This window comes from Manacus vitellinus, unplaced genomic scaffold (assembly GCF_001715985.3).
Source record: "Manacus vitellinus isolate BGI_N305 unplaced genomic scaffold, ASM171598v3 scaffold_16_pilon, whole genome shotgun sequence".
NCBI lineage: Eukaryota > Metazoa > Chordata > Aves > Passeriformes > Pipridae > Manacus > Manacus vitellinus.
The window spans coordinates 2,750,176-2,765,473 of record NW_021939189.1 but is presented as its reverse complement, the minus strand read 5'-3'; the positions used below and the strand labels follow the sequence as shown (position 1 = coordinate 2,765,473).

Sequence of the window (15,298 nt, the reverse complement as noted above, 5' to 3'; positions counted from 1 at the left end):
GGAGCCCACCTTCCAGAGGAGTGGACTCTGGATGGTACTACTGCCCACAGGGTATCTCCATCCACAGGGAGCAAAGGCATGCTCAGCTTCTGACATGCACAAGGGAAATCCAGCTCCTCAGAGAGACCCACGACGACACAGCCAAGCAGTGCCTCCAGAGAACACTCTGCCTATGAAACTGATTTTAATTAAGACAGCTCGGAGTCATGTGAAATTATGAAACTGTCATTAGGAGACAGAAAAGATCTGTATTCAATAACCTGATCAGATTATAAAAACATGTTGCATTCCACAACCTTTTAAACTAACACACCAGGGTTTGAACAGACACAGAAACAGCAACTGAAAGAATTCCAACCGGGGTGTCAGGCAGAGGGTGGAAATGCTGAGGGCCTCCCTCAGCTCAGTCACGCCTAGGCTTCTTACACACTCATGCTTGTTCAAAAGGTTACACTACAAAAATATTATCAGTGTCTTTAGCACCTGACCTGCCAATCCACAAACCAGCCAAGGTCCATTTCCCTCCTCTGAGTATCTTCCATTAAGAATGACGACATACAGAAATACCCCTGAATTTTAATTAAATTAATTTAATGAGTCAATTTTTAAGGAGGAAGGTTTTAAGAAGCGCCCACCCTGTGGGGAAACTGCCGGCACCTTGAGCCCACCGGGGCCGCACGCGCAGCGGCTGAGAGCAGCATACTCTTCCAGTTAAATTTTACTCAATGCCAAGCGTTGAAGTAAATTTGAAACATAAAAATATGATATCCAGCCCACATTTCCTGAATGCAAATATGTACATTCCTCCGAGCCAAGAAGATTATATTCCAAGCAATAATACAAAGCCAGGGTCTGTAACGGTGATATGAGACTAACAGCCTGCCTTTGAAGACAGCGAAAAGTGCAACAGAGCTCTCGAGGGGCTCTGCTCTGTCAGATCTCTTTTATTCCTCAGTAGCACGGCCTTGATCAACTTTCAAGATTTTTGTTTGTGAAAGGTTTTTATTTCTCCTTTGCTTTTGTGTTCAGATGTCAGGCTCAGAGGGAAGGTGAGATCAGCACTGGGATGAGGTTTTACCCACCGGCAGTATTTACTCTGCTCTGCCAAGGTCTGCTTAGCGCTAGGGATTTTTCCCCTCCCAGGCAGCCAGCACCCATTCCTTCGATGCAGCGGTCCCATCATCTCTCAAATGGGGATAATTACCCTTCTCCTCTGACTGGCTTATTGGGACTTGGGGCAAGGAAAATCACTGTCGCTTGTGTGTAACCACCGTGAGACACGGGGGCTCGGGGTACAACTAAGATTCATTCTTAGGAGATTTCATCTACGATTAAGTCGAGTCCTGAGTGTAAGTGCATGTTCCTTCGGCTCAGGCACAGCAGGGGAGCTCGCCCTGAGCAGCAGGTTACATTTGCCCACAACATCCTGTTTTATTCCCATTATCTGCAGGCACCTGTGGCGTCAAGGCCAGGGGCCCCCTGTTTTGTGCTAGCTTCACCCAGACCTCTTCTGAAGGCTGGCAAGCAACCAAGCCCGAAGCAAGAAGAGAGTCCAGAGCATTTTCAACACGATCCCTTTTTCATTTTGATTCACGTGAAACTATGGCTACAAAAGGAAACACTATTCAGGGACACACAGCACATCACATACATATTGATGCAGGAGCTGAGATAACAGTGTTTATTGACAATCCACAATCCCAAAGGTAATTCCTCTGGCTCTCACATCTCCTGTTTACAGGTCCAAGAAGTTTGACATTGTGCTTGTGTGTCAGCTGGCTTCCACCTTATAAATGCCAGAGCCATTCACCAAAAGTGCTCCAAGGTTTAGCACCACAAGACTGACAAGTTTGAGATCCAGCTGCTAATCTGGCACAGACCCAAAGCCCTTGGCTCCTGGACAATGTCACTTCTTACACTCCTGAAAAGCTAGGTTTGCAGATGGCCACTTCACGCACTCGGGGATTGTTATACACAAGGGCTGAAGTGTTCCCTTGGTGGGCTGCCAGCCGGCCCCAGCGCTGTGGGGAGCGGGCGGCCGCGCTCCGAAAGGCCCCCCGGTTTGGGGAGTGCAGATGGGGGACCTCGGCCCCAGACTTTGCTGTAGACCTTTCCAGCTTTGCACAAAAAAGTCATGGTGTGATTTGTGAACGCAACAGAAGCAGTGGTAAGTGGCTTGCACTGAAAGAAGAGCAGTAGCCATCTCCCACACAAGTCGGAGAACCTGCAGTAGAACTTACTTAACAAACCAGTGTTTGGACAGGGCTCAGGGCTGTACCAGACACCTGTCCTCACATTCACATAGAAATTACACCCAGCAGCAACTCCTGGTTGAATGCAAAAAGATCAGTGGCTGCACCCCCGGGGCCTACAGTCTGTGGGCAAAGCTGGCCACCAACACAACAGGGACAGAAACCACCATGACCCTCCAGCTCCGCTATCAGTCCTGGGATAGACACAAACCAGCAACCAGAGCTGGCAGGGCAGAACCAGGAAACCCAACAGGACCCAACCGCTCCAGCCAGGGCAATGTAAGGGGCTAAGCTGGGTAGTGTGCAGGGCTGGAGTCACAGCCTGCCCTGGAATTCTTCCTCCCCCACCTTTAAATTTCATTCCCTCACTGACATTTTCATCTGTCTCCTCCTCCAGGCTCCCCCACCAGACAATCTGTCTGGTGTTGTTAGCCTTGCCCCCAAAGGCGCTGCCACGCCGGGTAGTAAATAAGACCTTGCTGCCTCCACACTGCCAGCATTAAATAACAAAATGAAAGACACCATGACCTTCAGAAGGTCTTTGCCTATGATTTGGGAAGCACTGCCTGCCAAGCAGAGCCCAGCTGTGCCGCACAGCAAAGGGGCTTCCAAACTCACCACAGGAGATACACAAACCACAGAGGACTTCACTGTGTGAGTTTAGAGTACCTTATCCCTCCAACATAGGGAATTTACTGCTGGAAGGTGGTTTTTAGCTTTCTACCCAAGAAAGCTGATTAGCTCTTCTTTCACACTTGGACAGCTACACAGATCAGATACCAGCCAGACATCCATACCAGTTCCATGTTCATTTTCTCTTCCCTATCTTTAATGCTCCCTCCCTCCCTGAACACCCAGCACCCACCATGCTGCCCTCCTGCTTCCCAACAAAGCCAGTGCCCCTTGTGGGATTGCCTGCACTTACTCGCTGCCTGGATCTTGGCCTTCCGGCTCACGACCAGCCCGTAGTGGTTCTGTGCCATGCAATCGTACTCGCCCTCGTCCGAAGAGCCGTCTCCCCGGACCCTCTGGAAGCGGGAGACGTAGAGCGACCCGTTGGCCAACATGAAGGCATTCTCACTGTCCACGATCATCACGCCGTTCTTCCTCCACGTGATGGTGATGGGCTGGATGCCCTCCACCTGGCAGTACAGGATCAAGGGTTGCTCCTGCACGGCTATGTCATCGCTGGGCTCCACAACGAATGCCAGCTCGGAGGAACGGCCAAAATCTGAAGTGAAGAGAGAACAACAGAGTCAGCAGCGCGACCATGAGGAGCAGCAAGAGTCAACTGCTACTGCAGCAAATGGAGGATGATGGAAACATTTTGGATGGGCTACAGGGTGCAAGTGTTTAGGAGAAACAACAAACCCTTGGGCATGCTGTGCCTCCCAAGGCTTTGCTCTCAAAATCTCGGGGTGCGATTTCCAAAGGCGTAACCACAGGCATGGTCCTTCGAGGTTGCCTTTGGAGGCTCCAGTGAAGGGGATGGCCAGGCACACCCCTCCAGTGGCTTGCCAAACCCCAGTCCCACGCCATAGCCCCCCCGGAAATTGTCTCTTGCACAAAAAGAATTGCACAAGCACAGAGTGTCAGCCATTCCCAGCCCAGGAGCAGAAGTTCACACCAGTTCTGGAAATCCATCCCTCTCCCCACGCGACCAGGCGGAGTGGGGCTGCGCCGTGCCCCAGACCCGTTTGCAGCACAGCCGGCGGGGGTGAAGGGAGGATCGGCATCTCCCGATTCAGACCATATTGCCACCGGCGTCTTCCCGACACTTCTCCCGCTTGGCAGAGCAGGAGGCTGTTTGCCTCTCGCACACAACACCATGCCCTTCTGTCGCTTTGGTCTCTCTCACACTGTAACAGCCGAAGGATGGTGCTATTCAGCCCTTAATGAAGAGCAAGTTAAGCACCGAAATACAAATGCACAATGTTCTGGCTCAGCCACACAAAAGGTTTCTTGCAAAGCAATTACGCTAAACGATGTCCGCGAGAGATAAGTTACTGCAGAATTTGTAACAACAATAGGCAAACCCTCGCTTCCCATCACACAGATACGTCCTAATTTACTTCTTTTGCCAACAGAACGTTTAAACGCTGTGTCTTTGGCATGCTATGCTTCACTTGGTCCAGTACACCTTTTGAGGGTATAATCTGCCCTATAGTCATGATCAGACGCTACAGAAGATGACAGAAATAGAGCTATTGCTTAAAGATTGGTCCAAAATACCGGCTGACATGAGAGATAAAAAGCAACCAAGAAAGAGCAGTTACAGAGATACCTGAAGGGTGTAAACGCAGGATGGAGGCAATTCTTTTTAAAGGAGAGAGTAAGAAAACTACAATTTCATCTGAGTGTGGAGAAAGCCTTTCTAACAGTTCACTTGTGCATCAGCCCCTCCATGGGTGGTTTCCCAACCTGGGATACAGCTTCTCCCCTCTTTCATGGGCTCCAGGGGATCAACTCCACAGCTGCTCACAGAATTGGGACTCACAAGGCAGTATCTCTTGGCAAACATCAGCCACGGCACAGTCTTTGTAATGCCTGCCCCTCATACAGACCCCACCAAGGACAGGATCCCCCACACTAGGCTCAAAACCAGGGTGGAGGGCAGACTGTTAATGCATGGTAAGAATAACAGAGATGAGAAGAGGCAGTTACACTAAAGAAAGAGAAGGGGAAAAAAGTCTGTCTTTTCTGCTCTGCAAAACCAGTGAGATTTTTTTTCTTTCTTTCTGTAAATCCCCATTGCTTTCTACAGCAACTTAAATTGGATTACGGGGGATAAACATTGAGTGCAACCTGAGCTGAGGCAGATGGACGGAGCAGACAAAGGCAGCAGTGGTAGTGCAGGGCAGGCCAAAGGTACTGCCAACAAGGTATGAGTGTGTGCAGGGAATGGACAAACCCTACTTAGTGACAGACACCTAAAACACACACTTTATTAACCCATTAAGTCTTAAAATGTCAGGCTAGCTCCAGCCATCTCGGTGATCTATCGCTCACTGTGACTTCTTTTTTATGAGATAGCCCTGGGGTCCTCTCAGCAAGTCAGACTGCAGCCAGCACAAACCCATCAATTACTCTTTTTTTGGTGAAAATTAAGAAATTAGTTGAATGCTCTGCATTTTTCTGCAAAGTGGCCAGAGCCTCAACACCATGCTGGGGCCCCATTCCCTGTGTGGGTGCTCCTGGCAGTTAGGCAGGATAAGGACCCTCACATTCTGACACTGAACCAAAGGGGACTTCTGACTCCAGAAAGATTGAAAATTTCAGGATTTAGCCTAACAGGCAATCAGAAAAAATCCCTAATGAAATAAATGCCCCATCTTCCCCCTGTACTCTTAAGATAAAACAGCTTATTATTATATGTACAATAAAAGGAAGAATCAACATAATTACATGCCCTTCCCACAACTGCTGTCATTATAACAACCATCATTAAGGTCTGTGATTGGAGATAATCATGTTTACCTCCATAAACATTCGGTCTGCATCCTCACTCCAGGCTGCTGGAGCTGCAGGAGTGATGGCACTCATAATTAGGACTGGTGTCCTCAGGCACATGCTGGAGTGGGGACGGCTGGTCCTGGGATCTCCTCAGGCTGTATTTGGGACTGGAACTGTGCCTTGAGGTGTGACAATGTGCAACTGGTTTGTAATCTGCAGACACTGTGCAGTGTCCAGGAGCACCCAAATTCCACCTCAATTTATGCTTTTCTCATGGAATGCTTAGTAGACCTTGAAGAAATCCCACTGACTCTTTCCTGGGGCTTCAGGGACAGTTGACCAACTAACCAGACACATGGAAAAGCAAGCCCATCCCATCTGGGGATTTGGGAGAAACCAACCTTTGTCTTTCACCTGTCACAAAGGTGGACTCAGAACACAGAGCACTGCCTTCCTGGGATGCTCATGATGAGAGATAAAGGGACAGAGACACTCACAGAGGAATCTCCATGGTGAGACAAGAAGGCTCCTGGTGTTTGCTCTAGAGACCAGCTCAGATGGGCCAGAGAGAGAGCACAGGCAGAGCAAGGAAGCAGTGGAGCAAGGGGAGAGAGGGACCCAACTCAGTCAGCATAAATAACTGATTGCAGTCACCAACAGGGCACAGCAACAATGCTGCAAAGTTGGAAGTAAACGGCAGTCTGCAAGCACATGGAAACAGTAAAAGTGCAATTAATTGAGAGACAGTGAGGAAATTGCCAAGGCCGTGCACGCTCACTCAGGGAGTTTGAAAGCCCCATCCATCTCCAACAGCTGGCTTCGTATCCAAACCCAGCTCATCCCACACACCATCCCAGGTAACTCCCGAAAGGATCTGCGAGGCAGCGTGGCTCCCAGCCACTCCCTGCTCGAGGCACAAACTGTGAGCTCTGCAGTACAGTGGCAGGGTCTGCAGTCAGAGCAGGGGTGTCAGGCAGGGAGCTGCACAACCCCGCTCGTCTCCACACCGGCAGCACACGAGGGAAAACCGCTTTGCTTTCTGCAAAGGGGTGGAGGAAGGAAGTCTGATTAGCTCTGACATAAAGGCCATAAGAAAATTACTGGAATCCTCACTCTACAAGTCTCCTTTTGAGAAACATTTACCATCTCCCTGAGTAATACAATATGTGACTATATGTGCAAATATTTAACAAAAACTACTTCCCCTATTGATCAAGCAGACAGGCATACTCAGAGAAACCAATTAGCACTTGTGCTTTTGAACCAAGAGATTTATTTAGTGCTGAGAGAAAGAACTTCGAATTAATGGGAAGCTTAAAAGACACTTTGAAGTACATTTAAAAAAAAAATAAGTTTAATTATTTTTTACTTGACACTGTGATTCACATTCAAAGCTTCAAAAGAACTTGCTCATACCCTAGCATTGTCCTTTTCGATTTGGGAAACACGATTTTGGCTTTCCCTCCTGTGCCTCAGCAGCTAATCTCACTGCTCTAATTAGCAGTGACATCCACTGCCAAGGACCTCAGTCACATCCTGGCTCATCCTCCTGGACCCCATCCAGACCTGCAGCCAGCAGGGCCATCCCTGCCCTGAGAGCACACGGTCCCGACAGATGAAGCCCGTATTATTACTCCTGTTCTAGACAGGGAACATTAATCACAGAGAGATGAAATGAGCTGCCAAGAGCCGGGGCTGAGCTCGTGGCAAGGCGAGATATTGCGGGAGCAGTTGAGTCCACCCAGTTCTTCCTGGCACTGCATCATCAGGAGCACTGGTGGGGAGACCAAGGCAGCCCCAGCTCCTCTCTCATCACACCAACAGCACGACATCCACCTGCAAACTGCCTTTCACAAGCAGAAATTTGCCCCCTTCTGATTTACTCTGTTCCCAGCATAACACAGCACATACCAGCAGCATTACCACCCCCATGGATAACCACTCCAGCCCTGCTTCAGTAAAGCCAAAAGAAGATGCCCAGGACAAGAGGATTTTATAGTGGGATGCAGGTTAGTATTAGGGCCAAAAACCTGGGTGCAGTTTGGGCCAGCCCTATGAAAAATGGCTCCTGTTTTTTTCAGCGGTGGGTTGTTTTTTATTCAAATCCTTCTGCAAATGGGAGGATATGGAAGCAAGAGATATATGGACCTGAAAGATGTTCTCCAACAGATTATAACAAGGTTCAGGCTGATGAAATTGGCAGCCTAAAAATCCAGCTGGTGCGCTCTTAAATCTCCTTGAGGCTGACCCAGACCCTAAGGAGAAAAGCACTGCACTGTAGTAAAGTGCAAATTGGCTCTTTAGGGCATCCAGAAAAATTTACATTTAAAGAAGAGGAGAATAGGCTGTAACAGGCCCCACATCTTGCTGGCAGTAAAGTTTACTAGCTCAGAATTTTTTATTCCCTTTCCTTTAGGACAGGAGGTTATATAAAGCGATTTTTCCATCAGGGAGCATAAACCACATCCACTCGTTAAGCAATTGCAGGAGGTCTCTGTCGGGGACAACATAACCTCTCAGCCACCTCATGCAGAACTCAGAAACATCCAGGATCACTGCCCTCAGTGGGGACACAGATTTTAGCTGAGGAAGGCAAGCGCAGCCCAAAGAGCTGGAGAAGTTGCCCCAAATAATTTTCATATGTTTGAGACCGGACTGGGCAAATCCCAGGAGGTCACTTGTTGAACGCTGTGGAAGCTGGAAGCATTCACAGCACAAAGAGCCTTTCCAGGACGAGCTCTGAGCCCTTGCGGGCTCCCCCATCCTGATGAAGGCAGGATAAAACCTGTTGGTATAGCTGGAAAGGGCAAAGACCTTTCCTGAGCTAATTACCCATGGTAGCTCCATCCACAGCGAGGATCTCGAGAGCATGGCAGCAAGCCGAGCGTAGGATGCGCTGTTATTTGCATTCCCCACGTGTTTCACAGCCCTGACCAGATCACAGCTTCACCACAGAGGGCATCAGCGACACAAACATGGAGCAGAAACAACCGTGCAGCAAAGGAGAGCACAGCAAAGGCAGCGGCCAAGATGGGAAATGCTGTGCCAGAGCCGGGGTCCCCACAGGCTTCAGCCCCCGAGGCTGCTCTAATGCAGAACGGGACAACAGCCAGTTTCATTCCCTGACCCCGCAGGAAAGCATCGGGGAGGTAGGTGGCTGTCCCCACAGCCAGCCCCTTGCACAGACCCAGCAGGGGATGGACTGGCCACACGGTGGGTGATGGTGCCTGTGGATCAGAGACATGGTGGCTGGGAGGATGGCACAAGGCTGCCAAAAGAGCCACAAGCAACTTGGCATCACAGTGCCAAAACAAAGCCCCTGAACTTCAGCTTGAGTCCTTCCATTCAGGCAGGACTGGGTGGCATGCAAAGAAAAGGAAGGAAAGGTGTTTCTGGAGGAGGAGAAGTTTCTGTGCACATCAAAACATTTGAAACTCTTAATTGAGTCCAGCAAACAAAATTATATCAAAGCAAGCCCAGCGCTCCCTCCTCTCTGCCATCCCCTCTGCCTTATCACCTCCCACGCTGAAATTAAGGATGCAGGAAAGCATCGCCTCGCTCCTGCCAAGGAGCAGAGCACTGCACCGATCCCTGCCCACTCCAAATCCAGCATCTTGAAACACGAGCTCTTCTCTCCCTTTTCATGTGCTCTCAGGTTTCAGCAGCAACGATCCTTTTGCAAAAGCATCTCCCCAACCCAGCAGAACCACCCGCCACAACCCGCATCCCCTGACTTGCCATCAGCTTCATAATCACATGTGCAAGAACAACAAAAAAAGCCAGGCAGCAAATCCTTGACTCTGCTCTGAAACTCTGGTTTTAAATTACCTGCGTGGAGCAGGTCTGGGTTGTTAAAGTGACTGGGCTGCTCTCAAGTGGAGGGTGCGATACAACGGTGACACCCGATATAACAGCAAGGCCAGATCAGTGTGCTCTGTGCTTTCCTCATCTCTCACCTATTTCCCACTCTCTTCTCTTAAACTGTAATTATTGACATGGTCACCTCCTTAACCATCAGTTTTATATGCTTGCCAATGACTCCTGAACATGTGTAAACAATTATTTTTATTTTCTTGCAAAACCAAAATGTTGGATATTCTTTTGGATAAGCGGACTCGGGTAGATTTTCATGAGCCCTGCTACATAATTTATTAGTTTCTAAACTCTGTAAAACTAAAAGCTCCAGTAAAGTTCAAATAAGTTTGTGATTTCAAAGTAATTTTGAATGGACTATTCCTCTTCCTGCCTAATGTTATTCGGTTGATTTAAATGGGAATTCTTAAACTGCAGAAGGGGATTCCTGCATTGTTTTGTCAGACAAATAAAAGGACGATATCCAGGGTCAGAAGCCCAGGAGTGCAAAGCATGAAATACAGTGGGGAAAAAATATCTTCTGTCCCAGATCTGGTGTAGGCTGCAAAATGGAGCACATGGTCTGCTCATCCCATGGGTTTGGAGCAGAGTCCCAGGGTTTGTGAAGCAAGGGGCTGGCATTGCATGGGATCAATGCTTAGCACTTCACACACTGTGACACAGGACCCTCCAGAAACAAGGGAATCAGAGAAAGAAAAAGTTCAGGCAGACAGAAAAGAGGGAGAAAAACCTTTCCATTTGCAGACATAAATAGGAGCAGTTTTGCAGCTCTCTGCCAGGCAGTGCTGCTGCTGAGCTGCTCCTTACTGGCCCATGCCAGGCAGACAGCACGTGGGCCAAAACTGAGAATGAGCAGGATGGAGAGGAACAGGGAATTGGGTTCTAATCCTGGATCTGAGACCCTCTGCCAGCTTCTAAGCAAGCATAGGAGCTTGACCTGTGCAAGGTCCAGAGCCTGATAAGTAATAAGAAAAGGTGCAATTAGACTAGTTTAGGATTTCTATGCCCTGTGGGAGGAGTGGCAGGGCAGATGAGGAGGGGACCGACCTGCCCTGTTGTCCTCTCTCTCACTTTGCTTTATAAACTTCCAAAGTTTAATCATGGCACCCTGATGGTCCCAGCAGGCATCTCAGTGCCACGGGCACAACTGGCTGCATACTCACACCCATCAGCTTCGTCCCCAGCACAAGTCCCAAACATGGTACACGAGGATACGGCTGTGAGACACCCACCCATTTCACAGCCTGCTGCTGCCTCCACCACGTGGGAAAACCACGTCCCAAGACTCTCCTGTTGAGCCCCCCAAGAGAGATGAAGCCCAAATGTGGGCTTGAATTTCATACAGTCTCTGAGTGTTATTGGGGAAATGATACCTGATACTCTCTGTGTATATTAAGAAAAAAGACAGGGTATTACACCAATTTAGGAGAAAGCAATCCTTTTTTTACATCTGGAAAAAAAAACACCAACAAAGCCATACAGAGCAGAAATTAGTGAAAGCTTATAGCTTCAATAATTTAGAAGTTAAGCCTACTTAAATATAAATGACGATGTTTAATTCCAAGGCTGTTACTGAGCAGAGCCGGGGAGCCTCTCGTATCCTATGCCTGCCTTTGAATGCCGGGCTCAGCAATAACAGACAAAAGCTGTCCACTACCCAGAACAAAGAGCTCCAGGAAATTAAAAAAAAAAAAAAAAAAAAGAAAAAAAGAAAAAAAAAAAAAAGAAAAAAAAAAAAAAAAAAAAAAGAAAGAAAATACTGTCTCGCTGCTGAGCCCACTCCACGCTGACCAGCAGCTCCCAGCGCCTCGTTCATAGTTGCCAGACCAGCATTTTGGGGAGTTTGAAAACCTCGGGGCTGGCAGCGGAGCATCGTGTCCCGCACAGCTCCGACACACGGTCCGTCCCCGCGGCGAGGCTGCTCCGCGCTCGCTGACACCGGCACGGGAGGGTTTGGTAAACTCAGCGGAGCGCAGAAACGCCTTACCTCGCTGCTGACCACAGAGAGCGACTAAACCCTCCGAAGGGGGAAAAAAAACTCAGAACAGAGAAACTTTGAAAGTGCTGCCAAACGCTCCTCAGCGGGGCCAGCAAAACACACCCCAAAGTCAGGAGCCACTGACCCGCCAATGCGCAGCATAAACAAACACACAGAGCAATTTGGACAGCAGCAGGCGATAACCCAGACACGAACTCAACTTGCTAAAGTTTTGCTTTCAAGTATTCACTTCTTTTACCTTCCTCCCTCCAAACAAACAAACAAACAAAAGTACTTTTTCAACCATCCTCATTGCACTATCCAGGAATCTCAACAGAATAACGAAACCTGCTTCATTACATCCACTTCACAGATCACGTCTACTTTATGCGAGTTACACTGGCTTCTCCTCCTCGCCGTGGCTGCTACGGACCACGTGGCGAGATTTATGATGGGACTTAGTCCACAGCCTTGTTTCCTAAACACCCCAGCAGCTATCTCTGATAAATCTAACACACTTTTTTCTCTCTGATCATGCTGGGTCAGACCATCTTGCAGGGTTTTCTTTTTAAACAGTTCATAGAATAATCATAGAATGGTTTGAGTTGGAAGAGACTTTAAGGACCATCTTGCTCCAACCGCTCTGCCATGGGCAGGACACCTTCCACTAGAGCACGTTGCTGAGTTCCTACTTTTCCTTATCTTTAAGGCTGCTAAGCGAGACAAGAGCAGGATGCACACGAGTATTTTGCTGCAGAACAGCATCTTTCTCAGATTAGCCCCCCGCTTAAACAGTATCACCAGTAGAAGGAATATATTGCCATTTATCACAGGAGGTGCCGGGAAAGCTCCCTTTGATGTTGTGTCGTCTAGCCCTGGTCCGATGGACTGTGTTACCGGAGCGGACAGAGCTGAGCGTTACAGGAGAGCACAATATACTCGTAGGTTTGAAGTTGCTCGCCCTCATCCCTGCAACTTGTCACCCAACATCTCTGTCTCTCATCTCCTTTCCTGACGAACGCGACGCGCCCGCCGGGCGCTGCCTCCCGCTCCCATCGCCGTGACGATCCCGGCTCTGCCCTCCCGGCACGGGTGGATGCCCCGCCACGCCACTGCCCCGGCAGCCACCCCATCCCTCCCCAGCGCCAGCGGCGGGGGCTCGGGCTCCACAAACTCCACCATCCCTCCCCAGAGCCCCCCGCACACGGGGTTTCCAACTGGAAGCACCGCTCCGGGGGGAGCACCTCGGGACCTCCGCCGATGAAGGCGCTAGATGGGCTGGTGTGGGACTCTGTAGCCCCAAGATACGACCCCACTGCCCCGCGGGGACCCCCGCGCCTCACGGGCGGACACCGCGCGGCTGCTCGGCCCGTGCCGCGGGGCTGCCGGTGACCGCGGGGCAAGCGAAGGGACCGGGGAGCGGCAGCGGGAATGGGGAGGGACAAGGGGAGCGCGGACGAGCACTGCCCCGGCCACTCGGGGGTGACGAGGGGACGCCGAAAGTGCGGGAGCGACCGACGGACGGAGCGGCCGCGGGGCGGGAGCGGCGCCGGGCGCGGCGCAGGTCCGCGATCCGTGTCCCGCGCCCCCGCCCGCTCCCCCAGCCCAGCCCGGCCTTACCTCCGCGGCACACGAGCAGCAGCAGCCCCAGCAGGCAGGCGGGCAGCGGCGGAGCCCGGCGGAGCCATGGCATCCCGGGCGGGCGGGCTCGCCCCTGCGCCCCACGGGGAGGGAGCAGCCCGCCGGCAGGGAGGGAGGGGAGGAGGGAGGGCGGGCAGCGAGAACCACCCCCAGCTGCGGGGCGGGAGGGGTGAGGAAGGGGGGAAGGAAAGGGGAAAAAAAGGGGAAAAGCGGCTCTCGGCGGTGCTGCCCTCGGCGCGAACACGCCGCCGCGCCGGGCGGGCGGGGGCGGCGCTGAGGGAGCGGGCCGCCGGCGGGCGGGGCGGGCGGGCAGCGCCTTGCGCCATCTTGCGCATTCGCCGGGGCGCCGCCAGCGCCGGCCGGGCTGAGGGGACGAGGGGCTGAGGGGACGAGGGGTCTGAGGGGTCGGGGGCGGCCCCCGTGAGGGGCCGCTCCGCGCCCAGGACCTGCGGGGAGCGTGCAGGGACCCTCAGGGGTCTCCCGTCACCGGAGCCCCCTCACGGCTCTCCCCTCTGTGGTTCCACCTCACGGGGCTCCCATCACAGAGCTCTCAGACCCCCTTCACGGCTCTCCCCTCAGTGGTTCCGCCTCACGGGGCTCCCTTCACAGAGCTTTTCTCACCAGTGCTACCTGACGGGTCTCCACCTCACGGATCTCCCGTCCCTCGAGCAGCTCCACAGGTCTCCCCTCACCGGAGCCCCCTCACGAGTCTCCCCTCACAGGTCTCCCTCACCGGGGACCCCTCGCGCTTCTCCCCTCACAGGACCCCTCTCATCAGAGCCCCCTCGAGGGCCTCCCCTCACCAGTTCCGCTCTCCGGGGCTCCCTTCACAGGGCTCCCCTCACTGGGGCAAGCTCACAGGAAAGAAGAAGTGCTTGGCTTGTCCCACCTCAGTGCTCCTGATTTTAACGCTATCCTAAGGTGACTTACCCGGGTGGCTCGAGCAGATGTTGGACTAGCCTGCTCACCCTGGAAGGGTGAGGAAGGACCCAGTAAGGGATGAGTTGCTCCTAAATGCTGCCACAGCAGGATAATTTGTCTGCTCTCCTGGCATGAAATGAGAATAATGTGTCCCTATATAGCTCTCGGCCCCAGCACCAACACAATATTTTGTGCCTTCCAACTGATCCTGCCCTGTCCCTTGGCCCACATTCTCCACAAACATAACTCCCATCATCACTGTCAGCAGCAAAAGCCATCTCTGCAAGGACAGCTCAGTGTCTCTTGTGGTGTTTGCTTGGCGAGAAAACAACTAAGAAGAAATAAAAGTGGACCCTAATTAATTTATTTTTTCAGACTAAAATCAGATCTTGATGGACTGTTCTAAACCATGTAACCATTCCCAGAAATCTGGTGAAAACCCCTTTGTGAAGAAGAGCAATGTTAGGCTCCCCTGGATGGTGCACCCTGAGCGTGTCGGAATCAGCTAACGAGGAAGGAAAACGTCACTACATCTGCTCCACATTAAAGCTTCCCTCGTTTAGTGGAGGGCTGAGCTGTACGAGGTTGCTTTCAGCTGGGGAAGTATTTGCTCTGGCTCCGCCAGCCTCTCGGTAACATCTGAATTTCTGCGCTGTCCCTGACCTTTTGGCACTAGCCGTGCTCTTGCTCCGACTCCCTGGCTCCTGCCATGGGGCCCCACCAGCATTTTTATAATGCTCGCAGCCATCGTGGGCTTGTGGCAGCTTCCAGGACGCCACTGTCACTGAGGATAGCTCGTGGGAATTAATAATTCCAAGAGAAATAAAGCACCATGTGCTTCACAGAGCTGTTTTCCCCAGAAACCACAGATTTTGGGTGCTTTTGCTGCCGTGCACACTGGCAGGACCCAGGAGCTGGGGGAGGTAGGTACCTGTTTATGGCATCACCAAGTTCAGCCCTGCATCTGCAAATGACACTGGTGATAGTGCTGGTGGCACATTCAAAAACTGGAAGAGTGGGCAGTCCCCCCAAACAACAGGACTTGTGTGAAAAAAAATGAGATTTTTTAGGAAAAAGGCAGGTTTGGGGCTTTTGCAGCCAACTGAGAGCGGGAATTCAGAGCACTCGTTTTTCTATGCCCTGTAACCATGAGGGCTTAGAAAAGTTGCTTTGTATTGGA

General features: G+C 51.3%; 1 protein-coding gene across 1 annotated transcript in view; it reads right to left on the bottom strand.

The window, feature by feature from the left end:
* Positions 1 to 13,244, bottom strand: part of IGDCC3 (immunoglobulin superfamily DCC subclass member 3) — a 97,348-nt gene extending 84,104 nt beyond the window's left edge. The window contains 3 exon segments of the mRNA XM_018069837.3: positions 3,178 to 3,483; positions 13,177 to 13,222; positions 13,224 to 13,244. Coding sequence (XP_017925326.3) covers positions 3,178 to 3,483; positions 13,177 to 13,222; positions 13,224 to 13,244 — 373 coding nt within the window.
* Positions 13,245 to 15,298: the final 2,054 nt, after the last annotated feature.